Genomic DNA, 15,876 nt, shown 5'->3' with positions numbered 1-15,876 from the left:
TGGCCTCTCCCGTTGCGGAGCACAGGCTCCGGACGCGCAGGCTCAGCGGCCATGGCTCACGGGCCCAGCCGCTCCGCGGCATGTGGGATCCTCCCAGACCGGGGCGCGAACCCGGTTCCCCTGCATCGGCAGGTGGACGCGCAACCACTGCGCCACCAGGGAAGCCCCACATTTTTAAAAGTAAAAAGAAACAGGTGAAATTAATTTTAATATAGTTTATTTAACCCAGTGTAAATAAGATATTATTTCACATGCAATCAATATTTTTTAAATTATTAATGAGATAGTTTACATTGTTTTCATACTAAGTCTAAGAAATCCAGTGTGTATTTTACACTTACAGTACATCTCAATATGAACATTTATTTATTTTTATAAATTTATTTATTTATTTTTTATTTTTGGCTGCACTGGGTCTTCGCTGATGGGCGCGGGCTTTCCCTAGTTGCGGCGAGCAGGACTACTCTTCCTTGTGGTGCACGGGCTTCTCACTGTGGTGGCTTCTCTTGTTGAGAAGCACGGGCTCTAGGTGTGTGGGATACAGTAGTTGTGCCATTTGGGCTCAGTAGTTGTGGCTCGTGGGCTCTAGAGCACAGGCTCAGTAGTTGTGGCGCACGGGCTTAGTTGCTCCGCGGCACGTGGGATCTTCCCCGACCAGGGATCGAACCCGTGTCCCCTGCATTGGCAGGCGGATTCTTAACCACTGCGCCACCAGGGAAGTCCTCAACATGAACATTTAAAGTGCTCAATGGTCACACATACCTAGTGACTACTGTATTTGACAGTGGCAGGTCTAGACTATAGATATAGACATTGTTTAATAACCTAAATCATACTACCACTAAGAGTTATTGTTTTTGAATATTTGCTTCCAATCATTTCCTATATGCATGTTTTTTTATATAGTTGTAGTCAGAAAGCAGAAGTAATTTTGTATGCTTCTTCGGGTACATAACATTATGTCATATTTGGTCATGTTCTTATATAATTCTTCAAAAAGATCATTACTGCTACAGAATATACTGTTGAGTAGATGTGCCACGATTTATTTAGCTCCTCCCCTATTATCAAACACTTGCCTGCCTTGGGTTCTAAGTCTGGGTCCCTTACCTACACTTCTCCTACATGATGCTGAATAAAAAACATAGTTCTGTGTTCTTTTTGGGAGTAATCTCTTCTCTTTTCCTACTAAAGAAAAGTGGATTCTTTTCAAAGGCCTTCTTGTATTCCTATCTAGAAGACAACAGGCCAAGGAAGAAGACCAACACTGACATGGCACTCACTATGTACCAGACACTAGACCAAGGGTTTTCACATGCACTGCTTGCTACCAACCCTTACCTGGGTAGAGTTATTATTAGCCTTGTTTCATAGAAGCTTGGAAAAGCCAAATAACTGTGCAAAGGGACATGAAGGAACTTTGGGGGGTAATGGAAATCTTCTATATCTTAACTGTGGTGGTGGTTACACAGGCATATATATTTGAAAGAATCTATCTAGCCAAATAAGGACTGTTTAAATCCCAACCTACTTCAGAGTACACACTCATCTTCACATGCATACACAAACCTACACAACCCTAAGCTCACATATCTTACAGAGGCAAATAATTTCTGACGCCTCCATTTATTCTGACTTTGGTCAAATATCATTAATAACTTTGAAGACTAACCACATTTAGAACTAAAGCCAAGTTAAGTCTTATCAAGTTAGAAGGGCTCTTTTAAATTCTAAGCCTAAATTTACAGCAGAACTCTGCTGCAGAAGCTGACTGCACTGGTTTTCAACTCAGTGAACTGAAACAGCTTTTGGGTACCAATTTTATTTGTGTATATATATGTACTCTAACTACCTAGTATGAAATGACAGCAAGGCATTAGCTCTTTAGAGCAATGAAATCAACCTTTGACTAATTTGACTCTGACCAAATGAAATTAGCATTTAGAAATATATAAATATATAAAATACAAATGTTTATATAAGATCTTTGCTAATCAAATTATTAAAAAACAAAATCCTTGGGATTCTAATGCAAATCGTTATCCAACCTGCTCTAATTATATGATAAAGAAATGCTCCCAAATTAAAAAATTCAAATTCCTATATGAGTTAACAATTCTTTAATTAGAGGCAAATATAATTATACTGCAGAGTACATAATTTCCCCATTGCTAAGCAGTTGCATAAAACCAGTTATTTTTCTACTTACGGCAGCAAACACTGCTGGATCCATTAAACTGTATTCTTAGCAACACACTCATGAACAAAATGGATTCAAACCAACCTTGATGAGAAGAAGCTGACACCTAAGATAGGTAGCAGAGAAGTCAGCTACTCCTGCCAATTCAGACTGAAGTTCTCCAAGTCTTTGCAGATCCCTGTAGTAAATAAAAACCCAAGCCAAACATAGAATAAGGATAATAACACCAATTAAAGATCATGTCAAAAGCTTTTCAGCATTTTATACCTAGTAAATTGGTAAAACATTTTTAAATGACAGCACTCAATGCTGAAGTGGTTATAATGAAACTGGTTCACTTACACTTTGATAGCAGTTTAAGCTGCTATAATTCTTCTGGAAAACAAAACTGTACTACGTTATAAAAGTCACACATATAGTCAAAAGTTTTGATCAGTAGCTTTATGCTAGAAGTAATTCTAAGGGAAACATTCAACAGAAATGAAATGCTTTATGCCCCGCAATATTCATTGTTATGTGGACTGTTATAATAAAACCCAGTAACTACTTAAATATTCAGTGGTAGAGGAATTATTAAATAAATTACTGTACATACAGTCAATGGAATATTCTACAACCATTAAAATATAATATGGTAATAAGGTATATTATCTCAACTAGGTAAAAATCATATATACATGTGTATATATATATATACACACACACACATATATGAAATATGAGAAAAACACAGCAACCTATTTTCTAGATAGAGGTATTAGGGTGTTTTTTAGTGCCGTCTCCTAACTATGCTTTCTTTTCCAAGTGTTTTTTTTTTTTTTTTTTTTTTTTTGCGGTACGCGGGCCTCTCACTGTTGTGGACTCTCCCGTTGCGGAGCACAGGCTCCGGACGCGCAGGCTCAGCGGCCATGGCTCACGGGCCCAGCCGCTCCGCGGCATGTGGGATCTTCCCAGACCGGGGCACGAACCCGTGTCCCCTGCATCCGCAGGCGGACTCTCAACCACTGCGCCACCAGGGAAGCCCTTTTCCAAGTGTTTTATACAATTGATAAGTATGTTTTATATCATCAGAAAAAAAAAATTTAAGGTATCATAGTGGGCTCTATTGGCTGCCTAACTAGTTAGTAATTTTCCACTTTTTCCTTACTAAGTGAACACTGATTTTGTTCAAGAGAAGGTGCCCCAAACCTAGTTCCAGGTAGAGTCCGACTGGACTAAGCTCATTAGCACACATCATCTCCCTGGTTAGCTCACCTAAGTTGGCCTTATGAGTCCTAATGGAAGGACTTATATTCAATGCTTGAAGCAGGTCTGATGGTGGTCTATGAATCACTCATACTCTCTTTCTCTTTCTCTCTCTCTCTCTCACTAGACTGAAGAAGAATGTTTTATAGTCCTGATTACCACTGGCAGCCATACTGTAACTCTAAAAGAAAAAAAGCCTTGGGATAAAGCAAATGTTGAGGACAAGAAAAATCCAAAGAGACAGAGAGAAACTGGGTCCTTAATGATATAAATGAACTACTTAACCATACCATACTAAGAAATGCCTCTGATTTCTGTTCATATGAAGAAATAAATAGCCATTACAAGTTAATTTGAGATAAGGTTTTCTGATACTCACAATTAAAGCATGCTAACTGGATATAGGTATAGACAAAGTGACTGCAACCATATTAAATACATCTGCCTGTGGACAAGAAAACAGAAAGTGGTACACACACATAAAATAGTTGTGTTCAGGGCTGGGACTACTGATTTGAAACATTTAATTTTTTTAATAGGTTATACATACCTAGCTATAGAATTACACCGGTAAGGAATAGAATTCAAAAGATACTAAAGGATAGACAATTAAATTAGTCCACTTTCCTATACCTGTGTGCTGCTAACGAGTAATCTTTTCCAGAGGCAACTACCACACCAGTTTCTTTTTCTTTTCTTTCTTCTTCTTTTTTGGGGAGGAGAGAGAGAGAGAATGAGAGAGAGTGCGAGCAAGCAAGCTAACAATCTCAGAAAAAATTCGTAGAAAGCTGCTTGGTTTTTTAATGTCAGTATCAAAATTTCACATAGAAATGATAACTGTGGGAAACCTAAAGATCTGGCTCATGAGGGAAGTTAACTGTTTCAGGGCTGGGATACTATATCAGGTTTCATAGCAGCCTGTACAAAACTGTCCATTGGACTAAGCCCCTCCCTCTTATTTCAGGCAACTTTCTGATAGCTAATGCTGCCTCCTGAGAACCTTGATACAAGAAAGGAGATGCCCTGGAAAGGGGCAAAAATGAATTATTTCCAAAGTGACTGAAGAAATTAGGGTCTGTGCCTTATATACCGACTCTTTTGAGTTTTGGTGATTTGAGCTAATCCCGGAGAGCCTGCTCAAGTGTGGGAATCAAGCACAATAAAAGGCAAGACCCTGTACTAGCTAACCATAACTGTAAAATCCTATTGTGGTGGCCAGCTGGTCTCTCCCTTTCGCATCTCTGATGTCTCTCTTGCAAAAGATGGCCCTGAATCATTCTACGTCTGAACCATTTCATCTCCAGAAAGATTCTGCCTTCTGCTACATTATAGAGAACACTGACCAGCTGACTATACATTAGCTGACTGCCCCCAAGTGTTAAGTCATTCTACCACCCTTGCCCTGTAGCATTTGTTCTGAATTGCACAAAACAAGATGCAACCCAACTAGCCATGGGAAATCTGAACTATTATACAAACAAAAATAGAAACTTGCCAGCCCTGCTCAAAACGCTCTGTGTCCCAGTGTTTCCTCTCTGTATTTCTTTGTTTTTTTTGCTGACCACTGGACTTTATTAAGATGGAATCACTGATAATTACATGGAAGCTACCTGCCTAAGCCAAAATCCTTGAGGTTCACATGAACTTAGTTATACAAATAAGAAACAAGTGGCATGTTCAAAACCATAAAGAAATATCCCGACGCTCAGGTGATGAAGGCTGGGGTGAATGAATCGGCACACATATTTCAAGCTGTTAAAGAGTTTGTGGGCCACACAGTGCTCCCTTGCATGCAAGAAGTCAAAGACCTCCCCTGTGCAATCCTCCTCTGTCAGTGACCTGGAGGATACACGCTCATCACAGAGCTCTAGCCGCTCCCAAGCCTTTATACACATTTCTCCAGCTACTCGCATTGCTCTCTCACTGTTGTTAGGGGATCCACTAATTCCTCCTCCTCCTCTTCCTTCTCCTTGGGATCTCCGGACCCAGTCAGCATCCTTTGCTCGTCCTCCAGCCCCATGTCCGGCTGCTGTTGTGGACTCAACATGAGCAGCAACAGCGACACCTATTCTCTGTATTTCTTTATGCCCACAATCCTCAGGAAGCCTCAGTTTAGACATCCATCAGGAGACTATGGACTCTTTAATGAAAAAGGTACAAAAAAGCACCTCTTATATGCACTGTACTAGGTGTGCTAGGTGTTTCCTTATTTGAGCTCATTTAATCTTTACAATGTGAACTGCAATTATAGGCATACTTCGGAAAATTGTGGGTTCAGTTCCAGACCACCACAAATAAAGCAAATATCACAATAAAGCTAGCTAGGCACGCAAGTTTTTTGGTTTCCCAGTACATATAAAAGTCATGTTTACATTACACTAGAGGTTATACTGTTCTCCACAGTGGCTGTACCAATTTACATTGCCACAAACTGTAGGAGGGTTCCTTTTCTCTATACACTCTCCATCATTTAGTATTTGTAGACTTTTTGATGATGGCCATTCTGACCAGTGTGAGGTGATAGTATCTCACTGTAGTTTTGATTTGCAGTCTCTAATAATTAGTAATGCTGAGTACCTTTTCATGTGCCTGTTAGCCATCCGTATGTTAAACTATGTTGAATAAAAGTGGTGAGAGTGGGCATCCTCTTTTTCCTGATCTTGGAATGCTTTCAGCTTTTCACCACTGAGTATGATGTTGGCTGTAGGTTTGTCATATATGGCCTTTATGATATTGAGGTATGTTCCCTCTATGCCTGCTTTCTGTAGTGTTTTTATCAGAAGTGGATGTTCCATTCTATCAAAAGCTCTCTGTTATCTATTGAGATGATTATATGGTTTTTATTCTTCAATTTGTTATTGTGGTGTATCACATTGATTGATTTGCAGATATTGAAAAATCCTTGCATCCCTGGAATCAATCCCACTTGATCATGAAGGATGATCCTTTTAATGTATTGTTAGATTTAGTTTGCTAGTATTTTGTTGAGGATTTTTGCATCTATATTCATCAGTGATATTGGCCTGTAATTTTATTATTTTGTGATACCTTTTCTAGTTTGGGTATCAGGGTGATGGTGGCCTCACAGAATGAGTTTGGAAGTGTTCCTTCCTCTGAAATGTTTTGGAATAGTTTCAGAAGGACAGGTGCTAACTCTTCTCCAAATGTTTGATGGAATTCACCTGTGAAGCCATCTGGTCCTGGACTTTCGTTTGTTGGGAATATTTAAATTACTGATTCATCTTCAGTACTGGTAATTGTTCTGTTCATATTTTCTATTTCTTCCTGGTTCAGTCTTGGGAGATTGTACCTTTCTAAGAATTTGTCCATTTCTTCTAGGTTGTCTATTTTGTTGGTGTACAGTGGTTCGTAGTAGTCTCCCATGATCTTTTGTATTTCTGTGGTGTTGGTTGTTAACTTCTCCTTTTCATTTCTGATTTTATTGGTTTAGGCCCTCTCCTGTTTTTTCCTGATGAGTCTGGCTAAAGGTTTATCAATTTTGTTTATTTTTTTTTTAAAGAATCAGCTTTTAGTTTCATCACTCTTTTCTATTGTTCTTTTAATCTCTTTTTCATTTATTTCTGCTCTGATCTTTATGATTTCTTTCCTTCTACTAACTCTGGGTTTTGTTTGTTCTTCTTTCTATAGTTGCTTTACGTGTAAAGTTAGGTTGTTTGAGATTTTTCTTGATTCCTGAGGTAAGCTTGTATCGCTATAAACTTCCCTCTAAGAACTGCTTTTGCTGCATCCCATAGGTTTTGGATTTTCGTACTTTTGTTTTCATTTTTCTCCAGGTATTTTTCTGATTTCCTCTTTGATTTGAAACAAGTCTTTGGATTTTAAATCTCACTATACCAGATCCTTCATGTCATACAGACTGTTTATGCAGAAACAGAGCAGTGTGACAAGATGGAAGGGCTAGAAAAACCTATGTTCTAGTCCAGGGCTTTGCTGTTCCTTGTCTTTGACAGTCTTCTCCCTTCTTCACTTGACTAATATCTATTCATTCTTCTGGTCATTGCTTAAACCATGAAAGGAAGGGTTAGGTGGCCCCTTCCATCTTCTAGAAAACCCTGTACTTAATGTATTGTGTGGAAAGTACAATACTTCATTGCCTGTTTACCTAGCTATTTCCCCAACAAGACTGTAAGATCCCCTGCAGCAGAGACTATGTCTTGTTTACTATTGTGTCCCTTCTGCCTAGCATAATGCTTGGCGCTAAAAAACCATATAACAAATTAATGAACTCCAGCTCCCTCACTCATTGTAAAAATTGTATAATTCTCATGGAATTGTTTTCAAATTCAATGAAATAATGTACATAAAACAGAAGAGTGGGCACTTAATAGACAGCAGCTCTTGCTATGATCAAGGATAGCGGAGCCTTACAAAAGATTAAATCCATGCAACTGAAGGTGAGGTATGACCAGAAGAAAATGCCATCTATAAAAATATTAAAAGTCTTCATTACTGGTTAAGCCATCATAACCAGAGTTTTCAACAAATATTTACTAAACTCCTAAATAAGGCACCCAAAATACAGTGGTGAAGACAAAGTAGTTATGTCAAGTTCTAAAAACAAACCAAAAAAATCATCCCCCAGGGTCCTCACTGAACTACAGCAGTGAGGTGAAATCTTATTTGGGTGACATGGCTGCTTAGATTACAACAAAGGACAATGTGTTTGACGGTGAAGTTTATTTGATACTAGTACTAACAAGCAAACGGCCAGAGTCCTAATCAGAGAAACTTCTGTATGAAATTCTGACTAACATTTCACTTTTCAGCAACTACGGAAAAATGTAAATTCTGAAGAACCCCAGGGATCATCTGACGTATCTCCACTGACAAAAGAATCCCCTTCACTGCTGCATATCAGAGAGCAACAATTTTAGAGTCAAATAAAGCTAGATTTAAATCCCAGTTCTGCTACTTCCTAGCAAATTGCTTCATTTCCCCAAATTTCTATTTCTTCATTGTAAAATGGTTAACAACATCTAACTGCAATAATATTTGTAAAACACAGTAGGTCATCAGTAACTGCTGCACCATCTGCTTTCCTTTTCGGATCTTTCACCATCCTGGCCACCTTTCTCAGGATGCACTTAACTAGAAACATAGTGCCCAGGACTGACCACAGCACTAGAACCACGGTCTGACCACCCCAAAGCCCAACAGAACTATCACCTCATAAAATCCAGATCATAAGAGTGACTCAAACCTGGGCGTTTACTGAGTACCTACTAATAGCCAGCACTGCAGGTGATGACCAAATTGGCTTGCTTTTGTGCATTTTGTACCTTCTCAGTGCCAACTGGATAGAAAACTGTCAAGGACAAAACTTAAATGTTTATTTAGGTGTGGCTGAGTGGGGAAGTAGAGCTTATTTTCCTGGGCTCAGGGCCAAAAACTTCAGTAGCAGCTTCTAAATTTAATCACCTTGGTGAGGGAGCAGATGAGAAAGAAAATGTGATCCAGGCATCACTTCAGGGTCAGCAAACTTTTTCCGTAAAGGGTCACATAGTAAACATTTTAGGCTTTGTAGTCCATATAGTCTCTGTGGTAACTACTCAATCTACCACTGCAGCAATAAAAGCAGCCATAGACAGTACCTAAACGAATGAGTGTGTCTGTGTTTCAATCAAACCTTATTTACAAAAGCAGACAGATATTGTCTTTGCTAAAGGCAAATGGGGGGCTTCCCTGGTGGCGCAGTGGTCAAGAATCCTCCTGCCAATGCAGGGGACACAGGTTCGAGCCCTGGTCCGGAAAGATCCCACATGCCGCGAAGCAACTAAGTCCATGCGCCACAACTACTGAAGCCCACAGGCCTAGAGTCCGTGCTCTGCAACAAGAGAAGCCACTGCAATGAGAAGCCCGCGCACCGCAACGAAGAGTAGCCCCCACTCCCCGCAACTAGAGAAAGCCTGCGCGCAGCAACGAAGACCCAACGCAGCCAAAAATAAATAAATAAATAAATTTATTTTAAAAATTAAAAAAAATAAAGGCAAATGGGTTTCATTTCTTTTCAAATCATTCAGGACATACTAATAGGGCCTGGCAGAGTCTGCTGATTGTTCTCGATATCCTTCCCTTCTTCCTTAGTAACAGAGTCACTAAATGTTAACTAAGCACTGGTTATCCAGAACAAAGACTACCTTTCCTAGCTCCTTACAGCTAGATATAGCCACGTGACTTAAGTTCTAGTCAATGGGACACAAGTACAATTAGATCATGCAACTTTGGGGAAGTGTCTTTAAAAGGGAGTGGTTGTAGAAATGATGCCCTTCTGCTCTTTCCTTTTTCCTAGAGGCTGGATTACAAAGGGGATAGTTAAAGTTTGGATCTTCAGGCAAAGGCCACTTTATGCAGAAGATGGAGAAATAAGAAAGAATGAGTCTAGGTCATCAGCCATCTCAGCTCTGTCCGCCTATGAGAAAGAATTAACCTTTTATCCTGTTTAAGCCACTGTTAGTTGCATTTTCTGTTACCCTAACTAATATAAGGTAAGAAAAATTGAAAACAGCTTCTTTGTAACTCTTTCTAGTTTTGTACTAATCATCAATCTTGTCATGAATACAAAGCTTTTCTTTGTAATATGCTTAAACCACAATCTAATCCAAATAAAAACATCATAAAATCATGTCAACACAGTCAGAAAACTAGCCTATAACCAACATCAGAAATCAAAAGGATCAAGCCAAGCCTAACAACGTTAACTTTGTCAAAGGAAAGGGATGATCAATCACCTCACCTGATGGTGAACTCTAGCAGCTCCTGAGTTCCTTGAGGGTCCAGGTGTTGAAGACTGTATACCCTTTCAAGGCTCTGCTGCAGGAACTGATGGGAAGGATCCTCATGAGGCATGATATTGGGAGACAGAGCTGATGACACTAGTTTTCTACCTGGTAACTAAGCAAACACAGTGGGGTTACAGCGCCATCAAATTCTGTGGCTTAAAAACAACAACAACAACAACAACTTCTGTGTCTCAGTTTTTAGCAACACGAAGAAACCAGGAAAAAAATGTGAACCAAACAAAGAAATGGAAAAAAAAAAGCTAGATAATTCTGTAAACAAACTTTTTCTCCTTCCTCAGCTTAAGTGGGAGAAAGGGAAAGAGAGAGAGAAAACGAACATGGTCTACCGAATATAGCCACAGCTGCCAAGGAGAAAAAGAAAAGAGAATGTTATAACATTATTTTCTATTGCTAACTGAAATAAATGGGCTAACAACAGAAATAGGACTAAAAATTAATCTTTAGCCACATTTATTTTTAACCTTTATTTGATCATTCACTTCATAGAAGAGTGATGATTTATTCCCAAATAAGTTTATATAGCATGTTGTAAAAATGTTTTTTATGATGATAATTATAATCCTTGTTCTTACTGTTAAAAGTGGCTACCTTTTGATAAAGGGATGAGGAAGGGAGAGCAAAAAGGATTTTACTTTTAACTTGGTATCTTCTATATAGTTTAAATTTTCTAACCATGTACATATATTATTCTAAATAAAGTCATTTAGAGTTACTTTTAAGCAGGGATGAGTAAATACAAATAAAGAGCTTAGAAAAGTGCCTGCACACAGCATTCAGTAAGTGTTTGCTATTATTATTGTTATGGTTCATTAAAATTTTTTTCTTTCTATATCTCTCAGTTTAAAAATAATAAAGAGTTTATTATCAAAAAATAAAACTTGGGAGTTCCCTGGTGGCGCAGTGGATAACACTCTGTGCTCCCAATGCAGGGGCCCGGGGTTCGATCCCTGGTCAGGGAACTAGATCCCACACGCATGCCGCAACTAAGAAGCCTGCCTGCTGCAACTAAGACCCGCAACCAAAAAAAAACACTTGCTGAGAATCATAGCTTTATGTAATTATTAAGATATAACACAATCTTATCCTTGATTTAAGATATGTTGTTCCAGATTTCTTATTCTTTCCTAATATAACATAATCAATAACTCAGGGACTTTTTTTTTTTAAACATCTTTATCGGAGTATAATTGCTTTACAATGATATGCTAGTTTCTGCTTTATAACAAAGTGAATCAGCTATACATATACATATATCCCCAAATCTCCTCCCTCTTGCATCTCCCTCTCACCCTCCCTATCCCACCCCTCTAGGTGGTCACAAAGCACGGAACTGATCTCCCTGTGCTATGTGGCTGCTTCCCACTAGCTATTTATTTTACATTGGGTTCGAGCCCTGGTCCAGGAGGATCCCACATGCCGCAGAAGAACTAAGCCCGTGCGCCATGACTACTGAGCCTGCACTCTAGAGCCCGTGAGCCACGACTACTGAGCCTGTGCTCTAGAGCTTGAGAGCCACAACTACTAAGCCCGTGTGCCACAACTACTGAAGCCTGCGCGCCTAGAGCCTGTGCTCTGCAACAAAAGAAGCCACCGCAATGAGAAGCCCGCGCACCGCAACGAAGAGTAGCCCCTGCTCTCTGCAACTAGAGAAAGCCCACGCACAGCAACAAAGACCTAAAGCAGCCAAAAATAAATAAATTTATTAAAAAACAAAAAAAGATTCAGAGAAAAGTACAAAACAATAGAAGAAAGCCCAAGAGAGAAAGAGAATTAATGAATGTGTTTTCAGAGAATATACAGTCTGCTTTCTGCTACTTAACAACCACATGGGACTAAAAATCAAAACACCAAAAACAAGGATGAAAGATGTTTTCAACATACCCTCAAGGCAGGAACAAGATGAGAAAGACTGTCTCGGAGGTAGGCATAGTGTCTGAAGGTATGATCTGAGAACAATGCAGGCATTGTTGGACAGGTTTTAGCAGCATTGAAAATAAGAACCAAAACTGCAATGTCTGATAAATAAGTGGGTTAAGTAAACTTGGAGGTATAAAAGGTTGAGCTTGGCCAGAATTTGGTGCCTCTACTTCTAACCCCCCAAATTCCTGTTAAATGACTACAATTTTCTAACGAAGAAATGCAAATTCAAAGAGATACACTACCTCACTCCAAATTACCCCAATTACCCCTCCAATTACCAAAGAAAGGTTTTTTAAAATAATGCCTGCTGCCGAGAATACTAACAAATAGGAACTTCTGGTACAATGCCTACTAAAGTATATACCGGCACAATCCCTTGGAATAATAATTTGGTATTAGATATGAGTCTTATGAATGTTGAGCAATTCCACATCTCAAAATCAAATAGCAGAGAATCATTTACAGTAGCAAATAATTAGTAACAACCTAAACGTCCAAAGCCAGGAGAATGATTAAATAACTTGTGTTTCATCTACTTGATGGAGTATTACACAATCATTATAAATTATCTTTATAAAAGATTTTTAATATTGTATCATAAGCATTTTGTCATAAGTGAAAAAAGCAGACTCTAAAATGTATAGACAATATGACAGCAGCTATCTATCATCAAATGTTTGTTGATGAAATAAAATGTTAAAAAATAAAATGACAGCAAAATCCCAAACCCAAGCTTTTAAAAGGGAGGAGGAAACACATCAAAATATTAAGTCAATTACATTGGCTAGGAAGACTCTGGGTGTTACATATGAAATTTCCTCTTTCTACTTTTAAAAGTTTTCTTTCTATGTATATTAATTTTGTAACAGAGGGAAAATCAGAAATTAAAAATACAAGATAAACATACCTTCCAATCTTCTGTATGTATCTCTATGGCAGAGTGTGCTATTTGCCTACCCAGTATCCACTGTTCCCTTTTTCCTTACTAATAGAATATTGATTTTATTCCAAATATCCTCTAACTTCCTGCCTAGAACCTGGACCTGATGACTGGAGCTCTAGCAATAATTTTGGACGACTGAAAATGGCAGAACAGAAAAATGGAAGGAGCGTAGATCACCAAGAATAATGTGGAACTACTATACCAGACTGCTTACCTCCAGACTTCTTTTACACTGAGGAAAAAAAACCTGTAATTAACATTTAAGATACATTTGGGGCAATCTCTGTTATTCACGGCCAAACATATTTCTTAAATAACACAATTCTCCAACTACCCAGAAAAATATCTTAACATTAGGCTTCCAAAAATGTTTAGTATTTTTTTTTTTAACGTGAAAGGGGCTTCAGATTTCAGGGCACTTTAATATGTCCTGTGTGATTTGTTATAACACCGAGCCCACAAGTCTCTCTCTGATGAGCTGAATTTCAAATAGTCATAGTATTGCACCTTTACAGGTAAGGTCAGGGATGTGCCTTTTTTAGATGTAAACACAGAGTCAGGCATTGGTTAGCACCTCAATTACACAGATCTTTTAAAAAATTCTCCAAATGCCCTGTGAAAATAAAAAAAAAGAATTAAGAGAGAATACAATGGTCATCACAAAAGCCAGTTATTTGGCTGATCCCTGTATCTCAATAAATACCCTCCTAAACCTCACCAAGGACGTGCTATAGAGTGAAAAGAACCATGGGAGAGTATGGATGTACTGATGTAAATGTATTCCCATTACTGGAAAACAACCCGACAGCACGGCATGCTGCCCAAAGCTATCACAACCCCCCTGAACTTGTATCAGAGCTAGAGTAATCATGCAGCCTAGCTCAGCCCATCCCCTCCTTCAGGCTGCAGATCAAATTAAGCATGGAATAAGACATAGGGAAAAGTCCACAGGCTTTAAAACCAAAGATGTCTGTCTGGCTTTGAATCCCAGATTTGCTGCTTAGAGAGTTACTTAGCCTCTCTGAGCCTCAGTTCCTCATCTGTAAGCAGGGAATAATACCTCCTTCCAGGGTTGTTTGCAGATCAGTGATAAAAATGTATGAAGCATTTAAACAGTATGTGGAATATAGTAGATGCTCAATAAATGGTTAAAAAAATTAGTATTAAATGGCAAAGTTGAATTACTGTGAATGTAAGAATAAAAGCTGAGGAAAATAACCATTAGGCTCCCTCAGGATATACTTTTAACTAAAAGAAAAAAGAAAGAAAAATAACAACAAAACAAAACAAAACCCTCAGACCACCCAAGCTATACTACAGAAAAAGCTGCCAAAATTCCCTGCTCAATCAGCAGAGGATACAAGCTGGATCATCCATGTCTGGTTCAGCTGTGTCAAAAAACGGGTGGGTGCTCAGGAGCTCAGGCACCAAGGGAAGCACCAGGGTTGGATGCCGACTTCCCAGAAACTTCAAGCATCTGAAACAAGCAAAATGAGAAACAAGCAAACCTCTTTTTAAAAAAGTACTGGGAATTGGAATCAGAAAACCTGACTCAGAATTACAAATTCTCAACCATCTACTTTTGTTACCTCTATGACTTCAGATAAGTCATTCAATTATTCCGGAACTCAAGTTAATTCACCTAAAAGCTTGGTTATTATGAAGATAGAAGAGCTGATATGACAGATATTACTACAGGTTATTTAACTAACAACCATTTCCCCCAGCTTCCTTGCCAAGAGAACCCTGATTTTACTCAGGTATCAGGTAAGTAGCAAAGTGCTCAATGAAGGTAGGCCTAGCCCAAGGGCTCAACCACAACTGGTCTAAACTCATCATGGCAATCCCAAGCCCATTTTACAGAGACTGTTTTGCAGATAGTCAAGTAACCAGTTCTGGTCAATGGAACAAGAGGGGAAGTCTGCTGGGGAGCTTCTCAGGAATGTTTTCCTAATCAAATGAAGGGCATACAAATGAACATATCTATGAAACGGAAACAGACTCACAGATACAGAGAACAGATTTGTGGTTGCCAAGGGGGAAGGGGGGTGGGGGAGGGAAGTATTGGGAGTTTGGGATTAGCAAATGCAAACTATTATATATAGGATGGATAAACAAGGTCCTACTGTATAGCACAGGGAACTATATTCAATATCCTGTGATAAACCATAATGGGAAAGAAAATGAAAAATAATATACATATATGTATAACTGAATCACTTTGCTGTACAGCAGAAATTAACACATTTAAATCAATTATATTTCAATAAAATTTTTAAAAAAGAGAAGTGCATGGAGGGAATGTCCTTTTCTTTCTGTCTTAAGATATTGTCTTATGAGGTAGCCATATTGCAACTATGAGAAGAAAGCCAAGAGAACTGCAAAGAAGTCAACCAGAGTACTAGCCCTGTTAAGCTGTTGAATGACCAATCCTGAAATCAACTTTCTGACTTCTTGTTATGCAAAAAAATTAGATCTTACTGTTTAAGCCACTTTTAATCAGATTTTCTGTTACTTGTAGACAAAAGCATTCTAACTGATACCCTGGGTGAAGTTCTAGAATCAGAAGAGATCTGATCTGAAACAGGAAACTTAATAACTCTGTGGCCTTGAGCAGATATATTTTTACCTACAAATGAGATTAAATATAATTACCTCATACAGTTGATATAAGGATTAAATGAGATAATGAATGAAAAGTACTTAGCAAGGTATCTGCCATTATATAATAAGAACTCAATTAACTA

The 15,876-nt window shown here is 38.6% G+C and overlaps 2 protein-coding genes across 3 annotated transcripts in view; both read right to left on the bottom strand.

Annotated features, from left to right (window-relative positions):
* Positions 1-15,876, bottom strand: part of INTS4 (integrator complex subunit 4) — a 121,761-nt gene that overhangs the window by 20,625 nt on the left and 85,260 nt on the right. For both annotated transcript variants that reach the window (XM_007107239.4, XM_007107238.4), the window contains exons 13-16: positions 14,491-14,606; positions 12,148-12,281; positions 10,200-10,357; positions 2,285-2,378 (exon numbers count right to left, since the gene is read on the bottom strand). In XM_007107239.4, the coding sequence (XP_007107301.1) occupies positions 2,285-2,378; positions 10,200-10,357; positions 12,148-12,281; positions 14,491-14,606 (502 nt within the window). The remainder of the gene's footprint in view (positions 1-2,284; positions 2,379-10,199; positions 10,358-12,147; positions 12,282-14,490; positions 14,607-15,876) is intronic.
* LOC112066987 (cytochrome b-c1 complex subunit 6, mitochondrial-like) lies at positions 4,996-5,465 on the bottom strand. Its single transcript, XM_055078674.1, is given in 2 exon segments — positions 4,996-5,331; positions 5,334-5,465. Coding segments are annotated over 2 exon segments (369 nt in total). The 3' UTR covers positions 4,996-5,094.

The sequence above is a fragment of the Physeter macrocephalus genome, chromosome 16, assembly GCF_002837175.3.
Source record: "Physeter macrocephalus isolate SW-GA chromosome 16, ASM283717v5, whole genome shotgun sequence".
NCBI lineage: Eukaryota > Metazoa > Chordata > Mammalia > Artiodactyla > Physeteridae > Physeter > Physeter macrocephalus.
Note: the sequence above shows the minus strand (reverse complement) of the source record. Positions and strands in the feature narration are given on the sequence as shown.